This window comes from Centrocercus urophasianus, unplaced genomic scaffold (assembly GCF_019232065.1).
Source record: "Centrocercus urophasianus isolate 14NV4802_14NV808 unplaced genomic scaffold, USGS_Curo_1.0 seq_10, whole genome shotgun sequence".
In the NCBI taxonomy this organism is placed as follows: domain Eukaryota; kingdom Metazoa; phylum Chordata; class Aves; order Galliformes; family Phasianidae; genus Centrocercus; species Centrocercus urophasianus.
Window position 1 is genome coordinate 71816343 of NW_024884142.1, and position 14474 is coordinate 71830816.

At 37.4% G+C, this 14474-nt stretch overlaps 1 protein-coding gene across 1 annotated transcript in view; it reads left to right on the forward strand.

The window, feature by feature from the left end:
• Positions 1-14474, forward strand: part of CRIM1 (cysteine rich transmembrane BMP regulator 1) — a 163551-nt gene that overhangs the window by 116012 nt on the left and 33065 nt on the right. The window contains exon 7 of the mRNA XM_042817488.1: positions 858-1055. Coding sequence (XP_042673422.1) covers positions 858-1055 — 198 coding nt within the window. The remainder of the gene's footprint in view (positions 1-857; positions 1056-14474) is intronic.

A 14474-nucleotide genomic window follows, 5' to 3' on the forward strand; every position in this document is an offset into this window, starting at 1 on the left:
CCTTACCCTGTTGACAGCCTGCTCATCTGCTTGTTAGGCCTGCAGTCCTCCTAAAAAAAATCCTGTGGGAAATTTCACATTGACCCTCTTGCTTATACTGGAAAATATTTGACACATCGTCAGCCAGAATACAAACAGGATTCTGGGGGAGGAAGATGAGGACTGGCGCTGTACACTTGGATCTTGCCCTACTGCGGGTCAGGGTATGGCCACAGCATAGAAAAAGGCCTGTGATGCATTCCTGGTCTGTGTGGTTAAGAGTAAACTTAGCAGTGACATCTCAATTAGCAAAATACATTGGGAATCCCAAGTCTCCCAACTCAAATTTCTCACTTATATGTGATTAGTTTTGTTGAAATGTTTACAGTTTTCCTATAGAATCTGTGAAGTTCAAAAAAAAAAAAAGAAAAAAAAAAAAAGAAAAAGAAAAGAAAAGAAAAAGATCAGTAGATCTATGATACATTTTGTTTTGGAAAAGAAATCGGAAAATCCAAAAACTAAACATCATAAATAATATAATCCAGCCATCTGTAGGTACATTTTCCTTTTCTCGATCTGCTTGTTAAATACAAAATTTTAGTGGAAATCTTTTAAAATAGGGCACTGAGTTTATGAATGTTCAGTATAAGCTGACTTAACATTTTCAACAGTAAATTTCAATATTGAAATATCTTATGTTGTTGCATATATTATTGTACCTCTGTATGCCACAGCATGATTCTTTCTGTTTGGTAGTGTCTTCACGTAACTCTTTTTAAATAATACAGAATCATGACATTGAAGCTATTCATACATTATATGTAGGCATAAGAAGAAATGTAATATTTCTTGTTCTGTTGCAATTTCTCTTATTTCAGACCCAGTTTACCCTGTAAATAATCCTGCTGGCTGTTACGCCAATGGTCAGATCCAAGCTCATGGAGACCGCTGGAGGGAGGATGACTGTACTTTCTGCCAGTGTATCAATGGAGATCCTCACTGTGTTGCTACAGCCTGTGGACAGAGCTGTTTGAATCCTGTCAAAGTACCAGGAGAGTGCTGCCCAGTATGTGAAGGTGAGATCTGCATTTCTTTTGTTATACTTCATACTATCGTGGCTACTTCTGACGTGGTAATTCCTAAATTTACTTTATAATTTTGGAGGATTGAAGTAGCTGTCACAGCATTTAACGAATTAGTTGGGGAATTAATTAGTTGGGAATAAAAATAGATAATTTTTAAATTCTAAATTACAGCATGGTTTAACTGCAAATGTATGTGGCCATATTCAGTACTTTTTTGGTCTAATATAGTAATCATTTAAGATTAGCGTTATTAACGAATTTCACTCCTTGCTTTTATTAAAGCTTATTAATAGGTATAGGAGGAATTAGAGGATCAAAATGTTCATCTACAGCTATTACTGATAATTGAATTGTTCCTAATTTCTTATTCATTGCTATCATTTAGTTACAATTCAAAATCTTCGTACAATATAACTTAAGAATGGACATAATATAGTATGAAAGAAACATTTTTTCAGTAAAACTTATATGGGGTGATTATTAGGTAGGAGATGCATCTTGATTTTTAGAGTTTAAAATGTAATTACGTTTGTGGAAATGTGCACAGTTTGAAAAACAAACTAAGATTTCACCTTAGCTACATGGAATAGATTGCCTTGTGAGGTTGTGGATGACCCCCCTCTGGAGGCATTCAAGGCCAGGCTGGACAGGGCTTTGAGCAACCTGGAAGGAAGGTGTCCCTGCCTATAGCAGGGGGGGAGTTGGAACTGGATGATTTTAAAGGTCCCTTCCAACCCACACCATTCTATGATTCTGTGATATGGCAAACACCTACCCAACCTGTGCAATGAAAATATGAACGTTTACAAAATGAATATATTTAAAAGAATCTGTATATTTCGCAGTTGCATTTTTGGTAGTAGTTGCTCATCATGAAAAATACGAGATCACTCAGTTTCTAAATCATAATTCTAGACCTGTCTTCAGAACTGTATTCACAGAACATAGATTCTTGCAGGGGAACATGCTCAGTGAGCTGCTGCTTATTTTTCCTTTTCCATCTCTGATGGAGTGAAATAAATTTTGTAGTGAATTTTGCATAACAGTTTGTCACCCTTCTTGGGTTGCAGTATCTGTCCAAGTTCACTGAGTAGTTGCTGCTTAGGAGAAATCTGTGGGGCAGAGACTTTTCTTGTTGATTCTTTTTCATGTCAAAATTCACATCACAGGATATGAAGAAGGTGTCTGATAATGTATAAAGTCTGCCTGTGAAGTGATGAAAATAACTACTTTCACACTAAATGATGAAGAAAGTTAGCAAGTTTTAATCCCCAGTGATTCTCTCATGATGGGTATCACAGAGTATGTGCTATCACACTTAATGTGTATGTGAGTGAGCTAGGAAGCGTAGCATAGACAAGTAGATTTATCTAAGTATTTTCTGTATGTGGTGGTTTCTTCTCCAGTGGGAGGAGACAAAATGTCAGCGTGATGCAAGTGATACATGTGGTGTCAAAAAAATGGTGGGAAGCTGTCACTGGTAATGGCAGCAGTGGCAGCAACAGTCTCTGTGTGCTGAGAAGAACATGAGGCTCCTGAGGGACTGGTAAAAAGTGGCCTGAGCATGTGGACAGTTCAGATGGCAGGAGGCCACATGGAGCTGACCTGGGAATTTGAATGTCATTTGGACATGGAATTCCAAACAGCTTGAAATGTATAACTTTCTGAATGCGTGTGAGGAGTTGTTACTGGACTTGCAGGGTAATAATTTAGCTGCACCCAGGCCCTCCCAGATTCTCATTGTCCTGTGGGTGCAGGAGGAGTTGGTCAAGTGAAGGGATCCAGATCGTTTTCACTGGGGCTGCCAAGAGGGAGAGCAGGAGTATGGGACAGGCATATGGAGGGGAGAGGTGTAGCACTGCAATATCGCAGGCTCTACATTGCTTTAGTCTTCAAAGCCATGGACAACCTTCCTTGAGTTACACTGTAGTTAGCATCTGCTAGCATCCACGTTCAGTTCTGTTTGATGTTTTCACTAGCATGCCTGCAAACTCAGTGGAAACTGAATTAATTTCCAGACAACACAACTGGAAAGGGCCACCAGTATCTTGGAGAGCAGAGAATGAATTTGTTTGCTTTAAAGCAGAAACTGGAAAAATGTTGGCTGAATTCAACAAGAGAAAATCTACTGGACTATGTTTGGAGGAGGTTCTTCAATAGTCCTGACTCAGGGTAATTGTTACATAGTCAATTTCCAGGAGAAGTCTGGTGATGAATGAACAGAAATTCAAGATAGATTAGCAGAGCTTTGAGAAGGCAAGTGCCGTACTGATATTAAGGTTACAAGTATAGTTTGCAAGATGCCAAGTCTTATCTCTTTGCTATGGGTGAGTCCCTAGCTGACATACTAAGTCCTCAGTCCTTTCTTACACATTCCTCCAAAAACCATGTGGACAAACTGACAAGAGTCTGAACAGGAGTTCTGAGCATAGTTTGTGTTCTGAAAAGCACATCATAGGAGGACAGATTGAATAAATTGGGTTGGTTTACTTCAAAGGAAATTATGACTGGAATGAGAAGATAGCAGCCTTCAAGTGCCTGAAGGGTTGGTGCAAAGTAAAGGCAAGCAACATATTCTGCAATATCTTCTGAAAATAAATAATTTGAGTTGCAAAAGGGAAGATGCGTATTAGAGAAAGGTAGATGGTTGTTGAGTAAAACAAAATTCCTCCTGTGGAATGTTTTGACTGAGATTGTCATTTTGCTTCATTTAAGGAACCGCATTGTTTGTATTTTCAGCCTCAGTGAGAGGAGATGCTCTCAGGAAATTGCATACATAACTGGAAGTAGTTATAATAGCTGATACGCAGTTTTCAGTGTTTATGTAGGTGATAATAGTTACTTAACAATATACAGTTGTTTTCTTCTTACAGTAAGCATAGAAGTGATCAAAGGCATTTGGAAAGACCTCTGGTTACACCATCCCCACCTTTCACTTCTTGCCAGTTTTCCAGTATAGCAGTGCGCATGGATTGTACTTGTGCAAGATGTGCATAGGTGGAAGCCTGGGATGGGAGCACAGGGTGGCTACTTCGAGGTAAGAGTGTCTGAGCAGGAGTGAGAGAAAAAGCAAGGGCTGCTGATACGGCATGAAGATAGAGAGAGAGTGCAGCATGGGGAACAAGCCAGGGCAATATCAAACACTCATACTAGATGATAAGAAGCTGCAAAGCTGGTGTAAGATTGCTTTTAAAGATGAAGCCCAATGCCTTGCTAAAATACTTTGAACAGCTTTGTTCTCCCTCTGGAAATGGTTGCTTTCTCCCCTTGCAGAAAAGAGATAGTTCCAAACAAAGCCCAGATGTTTTCTGTATCATTTCTTCCTTCATCAGCAAGCCCCTATCCTTGAGCTCTTTAGTCTACATTGGTTTTCGAGGCAGCCACCTCCTTTCACCTTTCAGAGCTGGGAAAAGCAAGTTCTGTGGATCGAACACAAAGAATTAGTTTTAAGCTTCTGATGGATGTTCCTCTAGAAATTCTGTAGCTGCTGTAATGATATTGGTGCGTAGGGATTTGCTTTTGTTTGTTTAAACTATTATCTACTTAGTCTGTTTTTTCTTTCTTTGTTTTCTAGACTGTCTTCATAAAGAGCCAAGGTTTAGGTAATCACACTAGCCCTCTGTGCTTTCCTCACAGTTTTAGAGCCAATGGTCACTTACAGTGCACAGAAATCTCGAAGATAACACATTCCTACATATTTAATGAAAACAGACAGGTAGTTAGAAGGGACAGAGTGCAAAATTTTGGGATGAACTCATACTTTGTTACTCCTGAGGTTCTTCATGGAAGCTGGTTTGGGTGCCTGTCCTATTGTAGGAAGTAGATCCATAGGGAATCAGGCTTTTGTTAGTTCTGCTTTGCCTGAAGCTGTTTGCTTCTCTTTTGGATTAACATTTGTTTTAGTTCCTAAATGTTTAAGCAGCAATTCCATTTTTAATGAAGTTTTTAAAAAATTGGATACTACTGGAGCTTCAACTAGCTATTAATGTCAATGTGTAATAGCATGTGAATAACACCAAACAAGCTACACTGACATAAATAACCATGCCTTCCTCAGGCCATCTGCAGACAGCCATCTGCAAATAGGAGTAATAGTTGTGTTCGCAGGAAGTAAATATTGAGTAGAGTATTAGGAAAATGCTTGGTTCTTTGAAAAGAAGAGAATAAACACGAGTGCTGAGAATTTGGCATCAATACCAAAAATGTCTCCTAAGAACGTTGAAGGCTTCCTACATTCCCTTGTTTCTCCCACTGGCTCAGGCTACAGATAGGGAAAACTTGCAGCCAAGTCAGTTGATGTACAGTAGTTGGCTGTTACCCAGTGAGTCGTTCTGCGTGAAAGCTCTCAGGTACAGGTGGAAGGTTTCCAGCATAAGCTATGAATGAGAAATTAAGTGTTAGACAAAGTCCCCTCAGAGGACTTTCATGAATAAGGAGTGCATTACTTCGCTGTCATAATGGCTGACACTTTATCTTTGCAAAAAGAAATTAACATTTTCATCAATAAAGGGCTCCAAACTGTAGCTGAGAAGTAATTCAGTTCAGTTCCTTTAGTGTGTCCAACACATCATTAAGTAAAAAAAGGCACCATAGTCCCATGAAAAGAAATTTGATTCATTCACGATGAAGTCAGTAGTAGAGAACAGTGTTCACTGGCATAGGATTTGGACCCAGACATCTACTTAGAGCACGAAGTGCAAGTTATTGTTCAGTGTCAGCACTGTAGGTCTGGGTGGGTCTTTTCATCAAAGTCAGTTAAGAGATTCAAATGCAGTGCTGTAGAGAATTGAGCTTACTTTTGCCAGATCATGATTTAGTACAGCTTTTTTAGGCAAGACAAGACAGTAGAGATTGTTTAACCGTGCAGCCCAGGGTGCCCTGAGAGACATTCTGCTAATAAAAGTCTTTGCATTTAAGAAAGTCAGGAATGCTAGACGGATATAAAATAATCTTTTCCTTCTTTTCAGTGATAAAGTTCATTAGAAGATGGCTATTGAAAGGATGAATAATCTGGGGATCCTAGTGAATACGTATATATATCTCAATGCAGCTAAGGATTTTTTGCATTTTAAGAACCGTATGAATCATCTAATTAATTCTTTTCAGTGCCTACAGCTTTCATTTGGCCCAGATACACACTAATTTAGTGTGTTGGTAACACCACCTCACAATGATAACTGAATGGCCTTATCTAGTTGGACATTTCTTTATGAATAAGTTTAATTGATTCTGCTTTAATAGATGTGGTAATTTTTCAGTGTCATTTTACTTTGGGTTGTCAAAAAAACAAAGCTCATGAGTATTAACATCTATTAGAAGGGAGTCCGTACCTAAAAACTGGACAGATTGATTGCACCAGATAAAAGCTTAGAAGTTAGCATCTTGTAGTAGAAAGTTTGTGAGTATTTTGGTTGCATCACTGCAAAAAAGACCCCCTCACACACATATAGCATTGCTTCACAGGAGGCTTCTTCAAAGGAACAATAAAATGTCTTGGATTCTAATAGTTGCCTTTGAAAAAAGCAAATTGTATCTAAGCATTTTGAGGTTAAAAATAACATTTGAAGTTAACAGTCTTTCTGCCACAGTGAGCCATGTGTTTGGAAGTATTAATGAATATATTAATGAATATATTTTCCGTTACTTCTGTGTGATACTAAAATAGATTTGCATCGTAAATCTTTGCATACATTTTACATTATGTAATAGTTAAACACTGATAGTTAACACAGACAGCTAAACACTGGGGGGGGGAAGAATCCTGCGAGTCATTAGGGATTTCAAGCCCAGGAAGGAAATTCTCTTGCTCAGGACTTGGGACTGATATTTTTCATGTAATGGACTGGAGGGGCGGGGAGGCCTGGAATGCTAACTATGAGGATGGAAAACATTTAGTCACTCTTGGAATGATATGAATGTTTTTACAGGAAGCTTAAGTAAACACACATGCTGCTGCTTAGTAGGCTGCAGTTAACTTTTTTGGACTGCAGACAGAATTCAAACAAGTATATAGACTCTAACGAAAGGCTGTTGAGCAGCACACCCTGCAGGACCAGTTTACAGGCAGTTACTGGGTAAAACGTTTGGTACAGAGCTAGACTGCTGCTCACTCACACTTCTTCTTAACTTTTATAGTAAATGCTTGAATGCATTGAATCTATATTTCTGTAAGTCTGTTGGCATTGGCATGGTAGGATCGGAGCATCTTAATCCTAATATACAGCTTGCAGTATAAAATGCTACAGAAGAGGGAGCTGTTTCACTTTCCCCAAACACAGGCAGGCTTTTCATTGCTGCTATTGGTGGTCTTTGTTGTGTGGAACGTGATTTTGACTCATTTTTCCTCCCTCCCTCCCTCCATCCCCTAGAACACATTTCAATTTCACACACTCTATGAGATGCTGAGATTTCTAGAATCCTGTTCTGGTCCACTACATTGGCTAACTCTTTCTCCCAGTGTCTCAGGACCCAGCACTGCTGAATCTAAATGTACTGCTATTTTATGTGGGTTGCTTCTCTGGAGATAAAATCATATTGAATTAAATGCATGCACCTCGGAGAGCTATATTTTGAGTTTGTAGCTGTGTACAATGGGACTTCTATATAAAATTTCTTACTGTTGTCCCCCCTAATTAAAAAAAAAAAGTAATAATAATTTTCATAATTATTAATTATGAATATTTAAAAAAAATAATGATTAATTATGAGTTAATTATTGTTAAACGTACTGGTAATATCAGTGGTTAGAATTTACATGTGGAGTTTTGGGGAATTATTTTTTTTCCACTTATACTAAAAAGGACTCCTTGTGGTCAATACTTTTGATCCAATGGGGAGGAAAAAAATGTATGAGGGCTACTTTGGAAGTAATGCCTCCTGCGTTACTTTGTTGGCCTACTACATCAGAAATGAACGTTGGTGGATTAAACCTTCCCACCAATATTCTGTTTCTGTTGTTGCCATGTGACAGACGGCAGTAGAGGGGCAGACTGACAAAATGGTGTCTGATGTGTAAGTGGGTATGTAGCAAAGGGGTGTCACTGAATTCCTCCGTGTGGAAAAAATGGCACCCATTGACATCAACATTTCCAGAGACCAAACCGTGGATGTGAGCACAGTGAGGCTGTGGTTGGTGCAGTAGGAGTAGGTTTCAGCAGGAATGATGGTGACAGTGTGTTGCCTCTGCTGGTGCACTTTTATGAGTGCAGCATGCAAGCTCTTGTTAATCATTGGCAAAAAATGCATAGCTAGTGGTGGTGACTGTGTTGAAAAGCAGTGTTTTCTACCTGAGAATTTGCTCTATCCACTACTTTTATTGTGTTCTTTGTATCTGTTGCAATTTTCAGGGAAATAAATAGGAGGCATTATTTCAGGGCAATGTACATTCATTGTAGTGCTTACAACTAGACATAAAGCTTTTGTGCTGTTCTCTGAAAATCTGTTTCCGTGTTCCAACTTTTTTAATAATACACACAAGAAATTAATCAGTTTTATCTAGATGCCTCTAGCAAAAGCATTAACTGGTTCACATTAGTAAAATGGGAATATGAAAGATGATGCTGAGCAGTTCTAGCACTGAATGCTAATGTATACAATCCCACTTCCCATGCTATAGTTATGGCATTTAAATTTAGGATTATTTTCAGGTCTGTGGCTTTTTGTACTGTGTGACCATTAGATATATTAGGGAAATTTGAATTACTATTGATATGAGCTTGTATGTTGAAATTATTTTGGTTACAATTAAGCTTTTTGAAAGCACAAATGTTTTCTTTTTGAAAATCACTAGCAGCTTTGTCTTCCAGTTGCATGAGCAATAATCTCCAAATAATTCCTCAAATTACTTGTTTTATAGTCTAATACATTTGTATTATATAGTAACTGTCAACACTAACATCTGAAAATTTGGTTTTATACATGATAGTAATGGTCAGCATACAAGCATTGAATAAATACAAATAGGATACAAAACAGTATTTTGGGGGGTTCCAGGGACAAAATTTTATATTGTCTATTAAAGTAAAAATTGTCTGTTTGGTAAAGATTTTTTTAGGTTTTTTTCTCTTTAATTCCTATGTAATCTAGGTACTTGTGTGGTAGTTTGCAGTCTTTCAATGAAATTGACTAAATGCATTTTTTTTAATATCCAGAGAAGACCTTTTTGAAAGGTAATTTTTAACCTCTATAATAACGTATCTGTAGAGCTTACAGTTTCATAGTTTTGATTAAGTGTATTTCTGTCAGGCTGACTGAAATGATTTTGCTAATGTTTGCTGATTGGTTTCCACCAATTCCACCAATAGTAGTTTTATATAGATAAAAGTGTATATAAAAATGTAACCAGGCCAAAAAAAAAAAAAGAAAGAAAAAGCAGCTCCACAGTCTTAAAACATCTTCTCTTTTTCTGTTTTTTTTTATATGTGTGTACTTGTAGTCAACCCATAGTCTGTTGTTCTTGTTTATTATTATGGCATATGCAAATAAGTCTCTAGCATGTTTGGGAAACTACACCAAATGTTGGTAAGATTTGTTAGCTTTCAAGCGTATATGCTTAGAGTAATACTGAGTCAGACTGCACAGGGAGCGCAGATGAAGTGATTAAGAGAGGAAATCAGACCGCTGTGTCTGTTAAGTTGGAATAATCACTGTGCTTGAATCAAGCAAAGTAATTTAATGAAGGTGTTTGATTTATGCTAATGTCTTCTACTTCTACACTTCTATGTCAAAAAATAATATTTTTTTTGGTAATAGTAGTTTTTTTGCTATTTTGAAAGAACAACATTTGCAAGTGGAATTAAAATCTGGGCTGATTCAGTAGTGTCAAATATCTGGCCTCTTACATTTCTAATTATTTTGTGTTAAGATATACAGAGGGTATATTTCTAAGGGTCAATTAGAAGCCAAAGTTTTGTTTGCTATTAAATTCATATTTAACAATGTCAAATATAGCAACTTGAACATTAAACAATATGCAGAAGAAAAAAAAAATTAAATATGATTACTTCCTTAATTAAAGCAAATTTTGTTAAAGCCTGGAGTAGGAATTTCCCTGGTGTGGTTTTAGTGAAAGTGTGAAACAAAGCCTGTTCTGAGTTTAAATACTGCGTTCCAGATTAAACAAAGCAAAGAGCTTGTTTTAAGTACTTTCATGTCATACTAATAATAATGGGCTGAAGAAGCTGTTCGTAAGGTATTAGCATAAAGATGAACAATAAGATGGCACTGTTTAAAGGTGGTTGTGGCTATCATCAAATAACATTATGTAGAGAATTTCTGTGTTTTAACTGCCTGGAAGAGATTTTGCTTCTTGAATGGAAAGCTACTTCTTATGTAATTGCATAGATTTCTTTACTGAGTAAGGAAGACAATCTGTAGTTGGCGAAGGAATACAGAAACAATTAGAAATTAAAATATTTATTTGTGGATTTCACTTTCTTGATCCACCAAGGATATTACTGCTTTCACTAGAGATGTCCTGAATTGAAGTTCTTAGAATCACGCGAGTTGGAAGGACCTCTAGGGATTATCCAGCTCTATCTCTTTCTCAAAGAAGGTCCAGTTACAGCAGGTTATTCGGGACTTGTTCTAATGAAGTTTGGAGTATTTTCAAGTATGAAGATCCCACAATTTCTTTAGCACTCCATCACAGAGTTTGACCACTCAGTTTAAAAAGAAGAACAAAAAAACTTGTATCAGATTGTAATTTCTCTTATTTACATTTGTGTTTGTTGCTTCTCATCATCCCCTTGGCCACCCCCAAGATGAACTGGGCTGTCTATTCTCCTATTACAAAGTTTCAGACAGCAGAAGAATCACCCCCTTGCCCTCAAGCCCCAGTCTCTCATGCTCTCCCTACACCACCTACCCCAGCCCCTGACCAGCGTGGTGACCCCATGCTGGACTTCCTCTGGAACATCAGCCTTTCTCTTACTAAGGAGGCCAAAGCTGGACATTACACCAGATGTGGACTCACAAGTGCTAAACAGAGAAGCATTGCTTCCCTGGAACTGCTTGCTTTGCTCTCACTGATGTAAGTCCTCTTGTCCTTCACACAGACCAAAACTGAACACTTACTGCTCTCTTACAATACACGTGGCTTTGCTGTGATACAGTTAAGTGGAATCCCACTTCTTTTGTTGATATGAACTCAATACCCAAAGTTCAAATTTTAAACATTTTAAAGGTGTGATAGGCAAATGTGTGTAACTGATATCAGCCTTAAGGGCTACTTCTATCTTTTTTTTTCATCTCACTTTATAACTAAAGATTGCAAATGCAGTCTCCAAAGTTGGAAGAAAAAATGACATCTTCAACGAAATGTTCATTTTTGACATTCATATGAAAAACTGAAGTCAAGAAGGCTGCTGCAGATGGTCTCAGATTCATTTTTGCTTTTATTTTCCAGGGCTTCAGCAATCGTCAATGAATTTGTTTTCTTCCTTTTTTCATTAATTTTAAATGTTCGAAGTGTATGTATAATAAAATTCTAATCCTTAGAACCTTTTTCCCTTGCTGTCACTGACTGAAGCATGGGTAAATCAGTTTCTGTCAATTTCTGAATACTTCAGCCAGGCATTATCCTAGTACTCATCCATGTATAACAAGATCTGTGTATGGCAGTGGCTGTTGCTTCTGTCAGAGGCACAGTACAAAACTTAGATAGACTATCCTGTCCTCTTCTACATATTTCACATTTTTAACAGAAGAAAATGGTTTTTCTGACAACAGCTGTGCCACATCACTCATAGTAGAAGTGGAAGGTCTCAGAAATCAGAAAATAGCAGAAAGGAATGCTTTGAGGATTGGTTAGAAAACTGACGGTGGCAGTATGGTCTTGTTCCACCTTGACAAATTTCCTTGTTCGTGACACTCAAGTTTTGTGGCATTATTGCTAAGGTTGTCCAGAAAGACAAAGCCAGTTCCGCTATTGGTGGGATACCACTGTCTTCCTGCAAAGCACTTTGACTCAAGCTAGGATGACTGAGATCAGGGATTTGATCACACACTGTAAAGTTTTCTCAGTGGGTCAGACTGACAGTCCACCAGCAGCTGGAATATCCGCTGTGGATTTTATGACTTCTGAAGTGACTTCTAAGTAAAATGTCAGATACAGAACTGTGTTGTATCTGTGTTTATGCTTTGTTTGATGCCTCAGATAGGTCTGAATCTCAAAAAGTGATTTATATCTGCCTCTAGCCGAGAGCAGCATCACTTTTGTCTCATCCTGAGATGGAAGGGAAGAGTAGGCAGTGGTATTGTATAGCAGACTTAACTAGGCCATGATTAAATGTTAGCAATTTGAGGAACAATTTTTTTATTTTTTTAATATTGCCTTTTTTCTTTACTACTATAAAACATAAAGTCAAGAACATTTTCTTTGTGATGTGACATGCATATACCAATTTCATACCCTGCTTGATTTACTGCTGTAGAATACCTGTTGTTAGCTGAAAAATATTCATAGCAAAGTGAAAAAGCATAAAAAACGAATGCAATATTTTGATCAACCTCGTAGCAAGCAAAATAGTAATCCAGTGCACTGAAATTCAGCATAGAAAATTTTATGCTCCCAGAGAGAATATGGAAACAAATTACGCTAATAGCAAGCTGCATTTAACCTTACTCGTAAACACTTTACACCAGCAATATCTGTGTTCTGTTAAAAAAAAAAAGGCATTGTTTTCAAGTGGACTCTCATCAATCCTTTTCTCTTTATTTTTGCCTTTCCTCTTTCTTCATTGTAGTTTTACTGCTGTAAAATACATGGACAGAAGTAGCATATGTTTTTCCCACCAATTGTCTGTTCATTTGTACACTGGATCTTTCTTCTGCATTTTCTACCAAGAGCAGCAGTGAAAGCCTAACGGGGATCATGTGGCCGTACATGCTTTTTCAAGCCTAACTACTGCTTGCCTATTCAAATAGCCAGCAGTCTGGCAGCAGGAAAGCTAGCATTATTTGTTGAGTCTTGTCTAGCGAAGTGAAAAGGGCTGATACTTTTTTTCTGGCTGCATTTTTGCACATGTGGGGGTAGGGAATGAAATTATTTCTTTTGTCCTTCACTCGCAGCTCATTGAGAAGCAGGCATGCATATAAAATTACTGTATCTCTCAGGACTTACCTTTAGGGACGGAAGGGAGGAAAAATAGATTTGTGATCTTGCTTGGAAATTCTCAGGATGCTGAGCGCAGAAAGAAAAGTGAGAGGTAACATAACAAACCACAGCAAATAAAGGATTCACAACAATCTTTTAAATTAAAATAGTAACCCTTTAATTTTGTCCCTACTAAGAAATACTATATTACTCAGTGTATCAAGGTAGAGACATTTCAAAACCGATATGTCAGCATCCAAGACAGAAGAGCATCAAAACATGAAAGAGAGCTTTGAAAAGTTACCACATGCTTTGGATAGTGTGAGTGATTCATATGATGGGTGATGTTTTTAACTACCACTGATTGTAAGTATTACTGTGTTGTCATTTGAAGTGCCAGATTTGGGCTATCTGGCTAGTAACCTGCATGTAGCTTCAAGGTAACTGCTGTGTTGTGGTATCTTGCTTGTTGAGGATATTTTACTTAAAGAATACAGGAAGGTAGGAATGGAGGTTTTCAGGATAGGCACCAGATGCTAAAAATGAGTTCATTTGCAAAGATAGTTTATAATGATCTGTCCTAAACAAATGGGATGAATTAATGAAGTTTCTGGAGTATATCATGTTACTGGTCTACATTGGTATGGTCTTCATCCCTTAACTAATGATCTGTTGAAGTTGCAAACATTAGATATTAGGTATGAGTGTAACTTAGTCAGTTTATTGAATGAATTCGAAAAAAATACAAGAAGTTCATTGCAATTAAAAATGTTCTAGTTTGGGAATTCATTTGTTCTAAAATAAATTGCTCATTAAGATTAATTTTCCATACTATGGTTACAAACTCTGAGCTATGAAATGAATACTTCACAGAAATTGATAGAATCTCTCATTTGACCTGCAAACTAATAATCTGTTAAACTCCTGGAAAAAATCTGGAGGAAAAAAAAATAATAATAATTCAGCTTATAAGAGATTTGAGGATTCTACAGGCACAGAGATACCATTATCCAAATTTCCAGCTTTCATTTAAACAAAGCTGGTGTTTTATGTATGTACAATATATATAGACACTTTTTCTACAAAAATTGCACAGAACAGAACTTGAACAGTGTTTTAGAACTCACAGAAAAGTGAGGAATCTGAACCATGATCTCTGGGAGAGAAGACTAAAATCTTCTGTGCGTGTCATGCATTCTTTTTGCTCCTAACTCTGTACTTCGCTGACCTAATTTAAAAAGGATTAAAAATGTTCAACCACTGCATAAACTGTTGGGAAGGGAAGAGTAGGGCTGGAGGGAAGCTATGAAAGCAGA